Source organism: Thamnophis elegans, chromosome 5, assembly GCF_009769535.1.
Source record: "Thamnophis elegans isolate rThaEle1 chromosome 5, rThaEle1.pri, whole genome shotgun sequence".
NCBI classification, from domain to species: Eukaryota; Metazoa; Chordata; class Lepidosauria; order Squamata; family Colubridae; genus Thamnophis; species Thamnophis elegans.
The window spans coordinates 97828215-97840933 of NC_045545.1; the positions used below are offsets into that span (position 1 = coordinate 97828215).

Genomic DNA, 12719 nt, shown 5'->3' on the forward strand with positions numbered 1-12719 from the left:
GCTGGGTGACTTTGGGCCAATCACCAGGAGACGGTGAGTTCTAGTCCTGCCTTATGCATGAAAGCCGGTAGGGTGACTCTGGGCCAATCACCAGGAGACGGTAAGTTCTAGTCCCGCCTTAGGCATGAAAGCCGGCTGGGTGACTCTGGGCCAATCACCAGGAGACTGAGAGTTCTAGTCCCGCCTTAGGCACGAAAGCCATCTGGGTGACTCTGGGCCAATCACCAGGAGACAGTGAATTCTAGTCCCGCCTTAGCCATGAAAGCCAGCTGGGTGACTTTGGGCCAATCACCAGGAGACAGTGAATTCTAGTCCCGCCTTAGGCATGAAAGCCATCTGGGTGACTCTGGGCCAATCACCAGGAGACAGTGAATTCTAGTCCCGCCTTAGGCACGAAAGCCGGCTGGGTGACTTTGGGCCAATCACCAGGAGACGGTGAATTCTAGTCCCACCTTAGGCATGAAAGCCAGTTGGGTGACTCTGGGCCAATCACCAGGAGACAGTGAATTCTAGTCCCGCCTTACGCATGAAAGCTGGTTGGGTGACTCTGGGCCAATCACCAGGAGACCGAGAGTTCTAGTCCCGCCTTAGGCATGAAAGCCATCTGGGTGACTCTGGGCCAATCACCAGGAGACAGTGAATTCTAGTCCCACCTTAGGCAGGAAAGCCATCTGGGTGGCTTTGGGCCAATCACCAGGAGACGGTGAGTTCTAGTCCCGCCTTATGCATGAAAGCCGGCTGGGTGACTCTGGGCCAATCACCAGGAGACAGTGAATTCTAGTCCCGCCTTACGCATGAAAGCTGGTTGGGTGACTCTGGGCCAATCACCAGGAGACCGAGAGTTCTAGTCCCGCCTTAGGCATGAAAGCCATCTGGGTGACTCTGGGCCAATCACCAGGAGACAGTGAATTCTAGTCCCACCTTAGGCAGGAAAGCCATCTGGGTGGCTTTGGGCCAATCACCAGGAGACGGTGAGTTCTAGTCCCGCCTTATGCATGAAAGCCGGCTGGGTGGCTTTGGGCCAATCACCAGGAGACGGTGAGTTCTAGTCCCGCCTTAGGCATGAAAGCTGGTTGGGTGACTCTGGGCCAATCACCAGGGGACAGTAAATTCTAGTCCCGCCTTAGGCATGAAAGCCATCTGGGTGACTCTGGGCCAATCACCAGGAGACTGAGAGTTCTAGTCCCGCCTTATGCATGAAAGCCATCTGGGTGACTCTGGGCCAATCACCAGGAGACAATCAATTCTATAAATAATAATAATAAAGTCAGGAAAGAAATAAATGAATTCAATGAAACGAAATGAATTCTTAGCGCTTCAGTTGAGCGGCGCCAGTGGCGTCCTGGGAAATCCCCTGTGCCCAGGTGATCAAGTGACGGGTATATTTGGGTCCTCTCCTCGCCTGGCAGCCTGCACAAACGCATCACCTGTGTGATGGGACACAGGTACTCGTCGTAAATATGAGCTCTCTGCCAGGCGGCTGAATTTTGATCACGTGAGCGTGGGAATGCTGCTGCGGTCGTGAGTGTTAAAAACAGCCATAAGCCCCCTTTTCCAGGGCCGTTGTAACTCCAAACGGTCACTGAACCAAAGGGGTGACTTGCGGGCTACCTGTAGTTTGTTCTAGCAAGAAAAGGTTCATTCTACACTTCCTCTTAATGACCCCATAATCCCTTGCATCGGGGTGGAATCTGGGCAACTGAATGGAACTGACATACCCGTTACTGGCCCATTGCTCTTCCTGTCACCAGTACGGAGTTACATTCAGCTGTTATATTCTCAGAGAGAGAAATATCTGCCTCTACCTAGGATCGAACTCACAGCCCCCAGATTGTGAGGCCACTGCACCACCGCTAGCAAGAAAAGGAGGCCAAGATTTATTCCCCTCACTTTTGGCTCACGATGCTAGGCGTGGTTCGGGGCGGGGCGGAGGGCAAAGGAGACCCTTCCCCTCTCGCGAGCACCGCTCTCTCATCCCCTCTTCTTGCAGCTGTCGGAAGAAGACAACGGGCTGCACAACCACTGCATGCAGGTGGGCGACGCCTATGTGATTGTCTACTCCATCACCGACAGGGGCAGCTTCGAGAGCGCTTCGGAGCTGCGCATCCAACTTCGGAGGACGCGCCAGGCGGAGGACCTGCCCATCATCCTGGTGGGGAACAAGACCGACCTGGTGCGCTCGCGAGAGATCTCGGTGGAAGGTGGGTCTGAGAAGGGCTTAAGCCAGGTCTTGATTGATTGATTGATTGAGTTTATTTGTATGCTGCCCTTCTCCGGGAGGGACTCAGGGCGGCGAACAACTCAAAAGGGGAAAAGGGGATACAAACACAAAACACGTAATTAAAATACACAAGAGTCATACAGCCATACAAGTCGAGAGGGGAGGGGAACTCATCAACCCCAGGCCTGCCGGCACAGCCAGGTTTTGAGGGGCCATGGGGGGGGGGGTCTCCGTCCTTCAGGTCACGGGGGTCCTAGAAGTGATTTTCCAAAAGGAAACTGGACTTTCTTAGAAATGTTTTGATTCTCAGCAGAGACGCTTCTTTAGTTCTTCGCGGGGAGGAAGGAAAGAGAGAAAGAGAGAGGGAAAGAAAGAAAGAGAGAGAGAGAGAAAGGGAGAGAAAGAAACAGGGAGAAAGTAAAGGAAAGGAAAGAAAATGAAAGAAAATCAGGTAGGAAGGAAGACAGGAAGGAAGGGTGGAAAGAAAGGAAGGAAGGAAAGAAGAGAGGAAGGAAGCAAGGAAGAAATAGGGAGGAAGGAAGGAAAGGAAGAGAAGGAGGGAAAGGAAGGAAGAGAGGAAGGAAGGAAGAAACATGGAGGAAGGAAGGAAAGGAAGAAAGGGTGGAAGAAAAGGAAAAGGAAGCGAAGGAAGGAAGAGAGGAAGAAAGAAACATGGAGGAAGGAAGGAAAGGAAGGGAAGGAAGGAAGAAAAGGAAGGAAGAAAAGAAAGGAAGGAGGGAAGAGGAAGGAAGAAACAGAAGAAGGAAGGAAAGGAGGAAAGGGTGGAAGGAAAGGAAAAGGAAGGAAAGGAAGGAAGGGAGGAAGAGAGGAAGGAAGAAACAGGGAGGAAGAATTGAAAGGTGGAAGAAAAGGAAAAGGGAAGGGAGGAAAGAGGGAAAGGAAGGAAGGAAAGGAAGGAAGAGAGAGAGAGGAAGGAAGGAAGAAACAGGGAGGAAGAAAGGAAGTCCTAAATAAATGGCATAATGTTTCCTGCTTGAGCAGGGGGTTGGACTAGAAGACCTCCAAGGCCCCTTTTAACTCCATTATTCTGTAATTCTGTAAGAGCCTCCTGCTTGAGTAGAGGGCTGGACTAGAAGACCTCCAAGGTCCCTTCCAGCTCTTTGTTATTCTGTAATTCTGTAAGGGTCTCCTGCTTGAGCAGGGGGCTGGACTAGAAGACCTCTGAGGTCCCTTCCAACTCTTGTTATTCTGTCATTCTGTGAGGGCCTCCTGCTTCTGCTCTCTCCTCTGGCCAGGCGGCCTCTCCATGCCTTCCGATCTCGCGCTGCTTTTTGGAATTTCTGGATGCTCTGGCTGGAATCAGCTTTGACAGTTCTTGACTTCGTTGTCGGCCTGGCGGCCTTCTACCGCTAACTCTTCCAAACAAAACTGTTTTCTGCAGAGAAGTTCCCTGCACGGCCATAATCAGGGAGCCAACATTTTTTCCTGATTTTCCCTTCCCACGTCTGGTGTTATGCACTTGATGGACAGCCTTTATGTATGCAGGTATAGCAATAGCCCTTAGACGTATATGCCACTTCACAGACCTTTCTAGCCTTCTCTAAGCAGTTTGCAAAGTCAGCCTCTTGCCCCCCAACAATTTGGGTCCTCGTTTTGCGCAGAACATTGGAAAAATGTTATTTCCCCCCCTTTTCTAATGTGCGCATGCACAGACCTTTTTTAGGTGCAAATGTGCACCCGTGGGGAGGAAAGTTTTTTTGCACCCCGAACTAGTAGTGATGCCAGCAGGAACATGCCCCTATTATTGGCACTTGGGTCCACCATCTCTCTCTCTCTCACACACACACTCACTCTCTCTCTCTCTCTCTTTTTCCCCTCATTTTTTGGCCTGGTTGAATGTATTGCACAAAAGCTACCTTTAGTAGACTGGAGACCAAAACATATGAAGAACGATTGCAGGAACTGGGTATGTCTAGTTTAATAGAAAGAAGGACCAGGGGAGACATGATAGCAGTCTAACAATATCTCAGGGGTTGCCACAAAGAAGAAGGAGTCAAACTATTCTCCAAGGCACCTGAGGGTAGAACAAGAAGCAATGGGTGGAAACTAATCAAGGAGAGAAGCAACTTAGAACTGAGGAGAAATTTCCTGACAGTGGGAACAATGAATCAGTGGAACAGAAGTTGCCTCCAGAAGTTGTGAATGCCTCAACACTGGAAGTCTTTAAGAAGATGTTGGATAGCCATTTCTCTGAAACGGTGTAAGGTTTCCTGTCTAGGCAGAGGGTTGGACTAGAAGACCTTCAAGGTCCCTTCCAACTCTGCTATTGTATTGTAAAAGAAAGAGTGCAGAGAAGAGCAACAAAGAGGATTAGGGGACTGGAGACTAAAACATACAAAGAACGGTTGCAGGAACTGGGGATGTCTAGTTTAATGAAAAGAAGGATTAGGGGAGACATGATAGCAGTCTTCCGATATCTCAGGGGTTGCCCCAAAGAAGTGGGAGTCAAGCTATTCTCCAAGGCACCTGAGGGCAGAGCAAGAAGCAATGGATGGAAACTAATCAAGGAGAGAAGCAACTTGGAACTAAGGAGAAATTTCCTGACAGTGGGAACAATGAATCAGTGGAATAGAATTTGCCTCCAGAAGTCGTGAATGCCCCAACACTGGAAGTCTTTAAGAAGACGTTGGATAGCCATTTGTCTGGAACGGTGTAGGGTTTCCTGCCTAGGCAGGGGGTTGGACTAGAAGACCCCCAAGGTCCCTTCCAACTCTGCTATTTGTAATTGTAAATAAAGGAAAGCCAAAGAAAAATCAATAACAAATCTTTACATACTTAACAAACGAATAATTATAACAGTAATATACTTGTATTTACAATAATTATAATAATATAACCAATGGGGGGGGGGAGGAAAGAAAATGAGCTTTAACTAAATTTCTACTTACATTAGCCTATTTACAATTTCTCCATATTATTATATAAATAAGATGAAAACTGTTAGTATGTGTACGATGAGAATAATAATAATGTTTAATGTTGATATGATATTATTACTAGGCGATATTAAGAAAAACGGAGAGTCCCATAATGTTTAAATGCTCAATGTATTATCATACTAAACTTAGGGAAATAAGGTTAAGACGAACTTGAAAGATGTGGCAAAAAGAGGAACGATGTTACACAGAAATGTTTGTACCCAGAGGACACGCTGCTTAAGGAATAATGGAAGGCTTATTTCAGGGGTGGATTGCTAATCCCGTTCCAACCGGTTCTTAGCGCCTGCGCGATGCTCCAGCTGCTCGTGGAGAATCGCGCAGGCGCTGTATGTGCCATGCGCCTGCGTGGAAGCGCAGAAGCCTTCAAAGACCGGTAAGGAGCGCGGGCAGGCGGGTGGACGCCGTTACTTACTTCCGGGTTCGCCGACCAACCGGTTCGCGGGGACTGCCGCGAACCGGTTGAAACCCACCCCTGGCTTATTTTTGTAACTAAAATAATAACAAAACTCTTTAGAAAAAAGACCTGTGGACTTCAGCTCCCAGAATTCCCCCAGCCAATTCAGTGGCGCTGAAGCCCACAACTCCTAAAGCTGCCATTTCTGGAGACCTGGGCAAAGAACTCTGGGAGTTGAAGTCCACAAGTCTCAAAATGGCCACGGTTTACGGGCCGCTGCTTTTAAAAGATGCCAGAGACACCCGTCCATCTTTTGCCCGGCAGGTTCTCACCCCATGGCCTTTCTTCCCTTGCAGAAGGCCGGGCCTGCGCCGTGGTTTTCGACTGTAAGTTCATCGAGACGTCCGCTGCCCTCCAGCACAACGTGACCGAGCTTTTCGAAGGGGTCGTGCGGCAGATCCGGCTGCGCCAAGACAGCAAGGAGGCCAACGAACGGCGCATGTCGCTCTACAGACGCAAGGAGAGCCTGTCCAAGAAAGTCCGGCGTTTCCTGGACCGGCTGGTGGCACGCAACAACCAGAAAGTGGCTCTGAAAGTCCGCTCCAAGTCATGCCACGACCTTTCGGTGCTGTGAGAGACAATTGGGGCGTTCCTCGTTTGCTCGTCCCTCTTTCCTACCCAGTTGTCTGGCCTTGGACTTCCTTTTGGCACCCAGCATGGCTTTGCAAATGCCCGTAACTGTGAGAGGGGAATCCTAGTGGGCAACCGTTTAAATAGGAGCCAGCTGTGGGCAGCAGCTGCCAAAAAAGCCAACACAGTTCTAGGCTGCATCAACAGAGGGAGAGAATCAAGATCAGGTGAAGCGTTAATACCACTTTATAAGGCCTTGGAAAGGCCACACTTGGAATATTTGCATCCAGTTTTGGTCGCCACGATGTAGAAAAAATGTGGAGACTCTAGAAAGAGTGCAGAGAAGAGCAAGAAAGAGGATTAGGGGACTGAAGATTAAAACATATGAAGAACGGTAGCAGGAACTGGGTATGTCTAGTTTAATGAAAAGAAGGACCAGGAGAGACATGATAACAGTCTTCCAATATCTCAGGGGTTGCCGCAAAGAAGTGGGGGTCAACCTATTCTCCAAAGCACCTGAGGGCAGAACAAGAAGCAATGGGTGGAAACTAATCAAGGAGAGTAGCAACTTAGAGCTAAGGATTAATTTCCTGACAGTTAGAATAATTAACCAGTGGAACTCCTTGCCTCCAGAAGTTGTGAATGCTCTAACACTGGAAGTTTTTAAGAAGAGATTGGACAGCCATTTGTCTGAAGTGGTATAGGATTTTCTGCCTAGGCAGGGGGTTGGACTAGAAGACCTCCAAGGTCCCTTCCAACTCTGCTATTGTATTGTAAAAGGAAGAGTGCAGAGAAGAGCAACAAAGATGATTAGAGGACTGGAGACTAAAACATATGAAGAACGGTTGCAGGAACTGGGCATGTCTAGTTTAATAGAAAGAAGGACCAGGGGAGACATGATAGCAGTCTTCCAATATCTCAGGGGTTGCCCCAAAGAAGAGGGAGTCAAGCTATTCTCCAAGGCACCTGAGGGCAGAACAAGAAGCCATGGGTGGAAACTAATCAAGGAGAGAAGCAACTTAGAACTAAGGAGAAATTTCCTGACAGTCAGAACAATTAATTTGGGGGACTGGAGGCTAAAATATATGAAGAATGGCTGCAGGAACTGGGAATGTCTAGTTTAATGAAAAGAAGGACTAGGGGAGACATGATAGCAGCCTTCCAATATCTCAGGGGTTGCCACAAAGAAGAGGGAGTCAAGCTATTCTCCAAGGCACCTGAGGCCAGAACAAGAAGCAATGGTTGGAAACTAATCCAGGAGAGAAACAACTTAGAGAACTAAGGGGAAACTTCTTAACAGTGAGGACTATAAACCAGAGGAACTGCTTGCCTCCAGAAGTTCTGAATACTCCCAACGCTCAGAGGTTTTTCAAAAGAGGCTGGACTCTTCCACTCGCGTGGAATAGGGCCTCCTGCTTGAGCAGGGGGCTGGACTAGAAGACCTCCAAGGTCCCTTCCAACTCTGTTATTCTGCCTTTGTGGGTGGAAACACTTTCTGGTAGTATAAGAATGGAGGGCAACATGGTGGGATGGCAGAGAAGGAATCTCAGCTGATCTGATTGCTGGGGATTCGTTCGGGGGGGGAGGCTGGCCTTGGCTCAACTGCCTTGGCATATTTGAGAAAGGTACAAGAGATCCAACCTTTCTGGCTTAAGTTTGGCGGGTGAAGGCGGGCACGGAAGGAGACCTACGCCTGCCCCATCCACTTGGCTCCCCGAGGCTTACGATTTTTCTCCTCGTGGCTCTGCAGGGCTGCCTGCTATCTTCGACATTCAGGCCAGTGGGTTCATGCCAGGCTGGGCCAGGAATGTAGCTGGCAGCTTGGAAGATGCCAGTCGCTGGGCGCTGCCGAGCAGAGATAAGCAGAAGGAAAAGGGGGGGGGAGGAGAAATGCATTTCAACGGGAAAAGTTTTCTGAAACACGGCCTCGTCTCGCATCGCCGTTACCCGAATGTCCCTTCTTGCAAACGGTATCTCCAGCGTTAGAACCGAAGCACAGGTGGGTCCTCGACTTACGACCACAGCAATAGCAATAGCAATAGCAGTTAAACTTATATACCGCTTCATAGGGCTTTCAGCACTCTCTAAGCGGTTTACAGAATCAGCATATCGCCCCCCACAGTCTGGGTCCTCATTTCACCCACCTCGGAAGGATGGAAGGCTGAGTCAACCTTGAGCCGGTGAGATTAGAACCGCTGAACTGCAGATAACAGTCAGCTGAAGTGGCCTGCAATACTGCACCCTAACCACTGTGCCACCTCGGCGAGCCCAGTGTTTCCGTTGCTAAGCGGGACGGTTGTTAAGTGAGCTTTGCCCCATTTTACGAGCTTTCCTGCCATGGGGTTGTTGAGTGAATCGCTGCGGTTGCTACCTAACCCGGTCGTTAAGCGAATCTGGCTTCCCCGTGGATTTCGCTTGGCGGAAGGTCGCAGACGGGGACCCCCGGGAAGCAGCAAATGTCATAAGTAGGAGACAGTTGCCAAGCATCTGAAGGGATGCTGCAGTGGTCGTAAGTGTGAAAAGTGGTCGAAAATTGCCATTATAATTTTGAATGGTCGCTAAATGAACCGGCGTTAAGTTGAGGATTATCTATAGCCACCCATGGAAACAAGAGGTCTCACCTTGGAGGGTTGAGAGTTTAGAAGGAGCACTTCTGGGGGGTTCTGCTCTCGAACAGAAGGGGATTAGGAGGTTCAGAAATGGTCCTGAGCTTTTTTTACGCCCTTCATTAGAGCAAATTGGATTTTCAACTTGGCCACGTTAAAACGGGTGGACTTCAGTTCCCAGAATCCCCCACTCAGCCACGATGGCTAAGGAGAGTTTCCTAATACAACATTTCTTAATTTAGGGCAACCTTTCAAGAGGGGTGGACTTCAACTCCCAGAATCCCCCCACTCATCATGCTTGAAGAGGGGTGGGCTTCAACTCCCATGGGTGGCTGGGGAATTCTGGGAGTTGAAGTCCATCCATCTCAACCTGGCCAAGTTTGAAAGCCTTCAGAAGGCTTCAGTAATGACATGATGATGATGATGATGAAAGCGAAGGTGCCGAGGATGAAAGAGAAGGCGATGATGATGACGACGAAGGCGAAAGGGATGACGGTGAGCCAAACTCTTGGTGGGAAAAACCACCCGCCATTCCTGGCTTGCCTGGTGTGCCGGGGTCTCCTGTCTTGTCTCGCACAGCTGTAAATAAAACCGATGCCACTTAACCCTGCTGTGTCTCCGGGCGCTTCCCTTGAAGGCCAAGAGGGTGGGGAGGAGGGAGGGAGGGAGGGAGGGCCGAACGGTGGCTGAAGGGGAAGTCAGGGCTGGGCCCGGTGCCAACCCTGACTTCAGCTCCCCGAGCTGCTCCTTCCTGGGGGTCAGGTCAACAGTTTCCATAGCTGGTGGGAGCTGCCAGGGTTGTTTAAGGAGGTGGGGAGGAAGGGGGGGGGTCAGCTCCTGTGCTTTGCAGGATTAAATCTGTCAGCATCAGCAGGGGGGGGGAGGAGAAGGAAAAGGGAGAAGGAGGAAGACTTAGCTCAGTCATCCTGCAGAATTAAATCTGTCAGGGGGAGGAGGAAGAGAGGGAGGGGAAGAGGGAAGAACAGAAGGAGGGAGAGGAAAAGAGGGGAAGGGGGAAGAGGAGGGAGGGGAAGGAAAAAGGAGAAGGAAGAGAGGGAGGGGGATGAAGAGGGGGCGGGGGAGGAAAAAGGAGGAGGAGGAGAAAGAAGAGAGGGAGGGAAAGGGGGAGGGAAATTGTCAGCATCAGCAGGGGGGAGGGGGAGGAGAAGGAAAAGGGAGGAGGAGGAGGAGGAGGAGGAAGGCTTAGCTCAGTCATCTTGCAGAATTAAATCTGTCGGGGAGGAGGAAGAGAGGGAGGGGAAGGGGGAGGGGGAAGAACAGAAGGAGGGAGAGGAAGAGAGAGGAAGAGGGAAGAGGAAGAGGGGGAGGGGGAGGGGAGGAGGAAGAACAGAAGGAGGGAGAGGAAGAGAGGGGAAGGGGGAAGAGGAGGGAGAGGAAGAGGGGGAGGGAAAGGAAAAAGGAGAAGGAAGAGAGGGAGGGGGATGAAGAGGGGGCGGGGGAGGAAAAAGGAGGAGGAGGAGGAAGAGAGGGAGGGAAAGGGGAAGGAAGAGGAGGAAAAGGAAAGAGGGGGAGTAGGAAAAAGGAGGAGGAGGAGGAAGGCTTAGCTCAGTCATCTTGCAGAATTAAATCTGTCGGGGAGGAGGAAGAGAGGGAGGGGAAGGGGGACGGGGAAGGAGGGAGAGGAAGAGGGGAGGGGGAGGGGAGGAGGAAGAACAAAAGGAGGGAGAGGAAGAGAGGGGAAGGGGGAAGAGGAGGGAGAGGAAGAGGAGGAGGGAAAGGAAAAAGGAGAAGGAAGAGAGGAAGGAGGATGGGGCGGGGGAGGAAAAAGGAGGAGGAGGAGGAGGAAGAGAGGGAGGGAAAGGGGAAGGAAGAGGAGGAAAAGGAAAGAGGGGGAGGAGAAAAAAGGAGGGGAGAAGGAAGAGGAGGAAGGCTTAGCTCAGATCTTGCAGAATTAAATCTGTCAGGAGGAGGAGGAGGAGGAGGAGAGGGAGGGGAAGGAAAAAGGAGGAGGAAGAGGGGAAGGGGGATGAAGAGGGGGAGGGGAAAAGGAAGGGGAGGGAGAGGAAGAGGAGGAAGAAGAGGGAGGGGGGAGGAAAGGACCCTCCCAGCCAATTCCAGCTCCCCTCTTTCCTCCTTATGGAAGTCTTCCTTTGCAGCCGATCCCAAGAAGACTTCCGGGGCTTCGGAAGCGGCTGGGAGCTCTTTGCCCTGATTGGCCAGGCTCCAGGGAGCGAATCTGGGGTGGTTTCCCTCTTGCAGCCATTCTGAAGTTTCCCAGGGATTCCAGATGTTTGCAACGGACGTCCCTCGGGCCGGCTGGTGTTGCACAAAACATGTAATGGCCAGAAATTTGTCCAGGGCAACCGGGTGACCCCCACATCTCCCATCCAGGAGCTTGGAGCCCCCTCGGTGGTATTCCGCCTCCCTGCCAAGGACCCCGCTTTTATAGTTTATGCATTTTAAATATTTCTTTATATCCCACCCTTATTGTTTTTATAAATTATTCGTAAGTGAGGAACATTAGCCAACGTATTTTTATATACTCCTATTTTCCACAACAACCTTGTGAGGTGGATTGGGCTAAGAGAGAGCGGAAGTGGCCCAAAATCATCCGGACTTCTTTAATACGTAAGGCGGGACTAGAACTCACTGTCTCCCGCTGATTGGCCCAAAGTCACTCCGTCGATTTTTGTGTCTGTGGCAAGACTAGAACTCACAGTCACCTGGTTTCTAGGCCGGCACCTAAATCAGTGCGCCAAATTGGCTCCCAATTATTGGATCTGACCTAGGCTTCCTGGTACAGTAAAAAAATTACACGCTTAATCCCCAAAACCTTTTTTGTTTTTTAAATTTAAACGGCTGTGAATTATGTTCCTTCATGGCGCCGTAATGAGTCACAATCAGTTTGTGAAGAGTCCTACCAAAGTCTGCCAAAGTCTTTCAGGGTAAGGCTGATAAGCGCCCACCTTTATCTCCCTTGAGACGATGCCGGAGAACTAATTGCCAATTGGTTTTGCAAGGAGCACAAAGTCAGGCGGAGCTTCAGAATTTGAACCGACCAGAACGAACAAAATTGCTTCCTGCAAAGGATTGTACCCATTTTCTCCTCTTTTATGTCCCCCCAATCATCTCCAAGCCTTACTTCCAAGTCGCCCCTTTTGTCTTAACTGTTCTTGCCTTCTGGCAGCTCTGCGCATGCACGCACTGGGAACAGGCTCCCCCTGTTCTTCTGCCTCGCTGATGTCCAGGGGCTCTGTATCTATTAGATAGATAGATAGATAGATAGATAGATAGATAGATAGATAGATAGATAGATAATAGATAGATAGATAGATAGATAGACAGACACAGATATAGATAGATAGATAGATAGATAGATAAGATAGATAGATAGACAGACAGACAGACAGACAGACATAGATAGATAGATAGATAGATAGACAGACAGACAGACAGACAGACAGACATAGATAGATAGATAGATGATAGATAGATAGATGATAGATAGATAGATAAGATAGATAGACAGAGACATAGATAGATAAATAGATAGACAGACAGAGATAGATAGATAGATAGATAGATAGATAGATAGATAGATATAGATAGATAGATAGATAAGATAGATAGACAGAGACATAGATAGATAAATAGATAGACAGACAGAGATAGATAGATAGATGATAGATAGATAGATAGATAGATAGATAGATAGATAGATAAGATAGATAGACAGAGACATAGATAGATAAATAGATAGACAGACAGAGATAGATAGATAGATAGATAGATAGATAGATAGATAGATAGATAGATAGATAGATAGATAGATAGAGACAGGTAGATAAGATAGATAGATAGAGAGAGAGAAAGAGAGACAGACAGACAGACAGACAGATATAGATAGATAGATAGATAGATAGATAGATAGATAGATAGATAGATAG

The 12719-nt window shown here is 49.3% G+C and overlaps 1 protein-coding gene across 2 annotated transcripts in view; it reads left to right on the forward strand.

The window, feature by feature from the left end:
• REM1 (RRAD and GEM like GTPase 1) overlaps positions 1–6412 on the forward strand; it is an 18203-nt gene extending 11791 nt beyond the window's left edge. For both annotated transcript variants that reach the window (XM_032217313.1, XM_032217314.1), the window contains 2 exons: positions 1991–2201; positions 5932–6412. In XM_032217313.1, coding sequence (XP_032073204.1) covers positions 1991–2201; positions 5932–6209 — 489 coding nt within the window. In that variant the 3' untranslated portion in view covers positions 6210–6412. The remainder of the gene's footprint in view (positions 1–1990; positions 2202–5931) is intronic.
• Positions 6413–12719: the final 6307 nt, after the last annotated feature.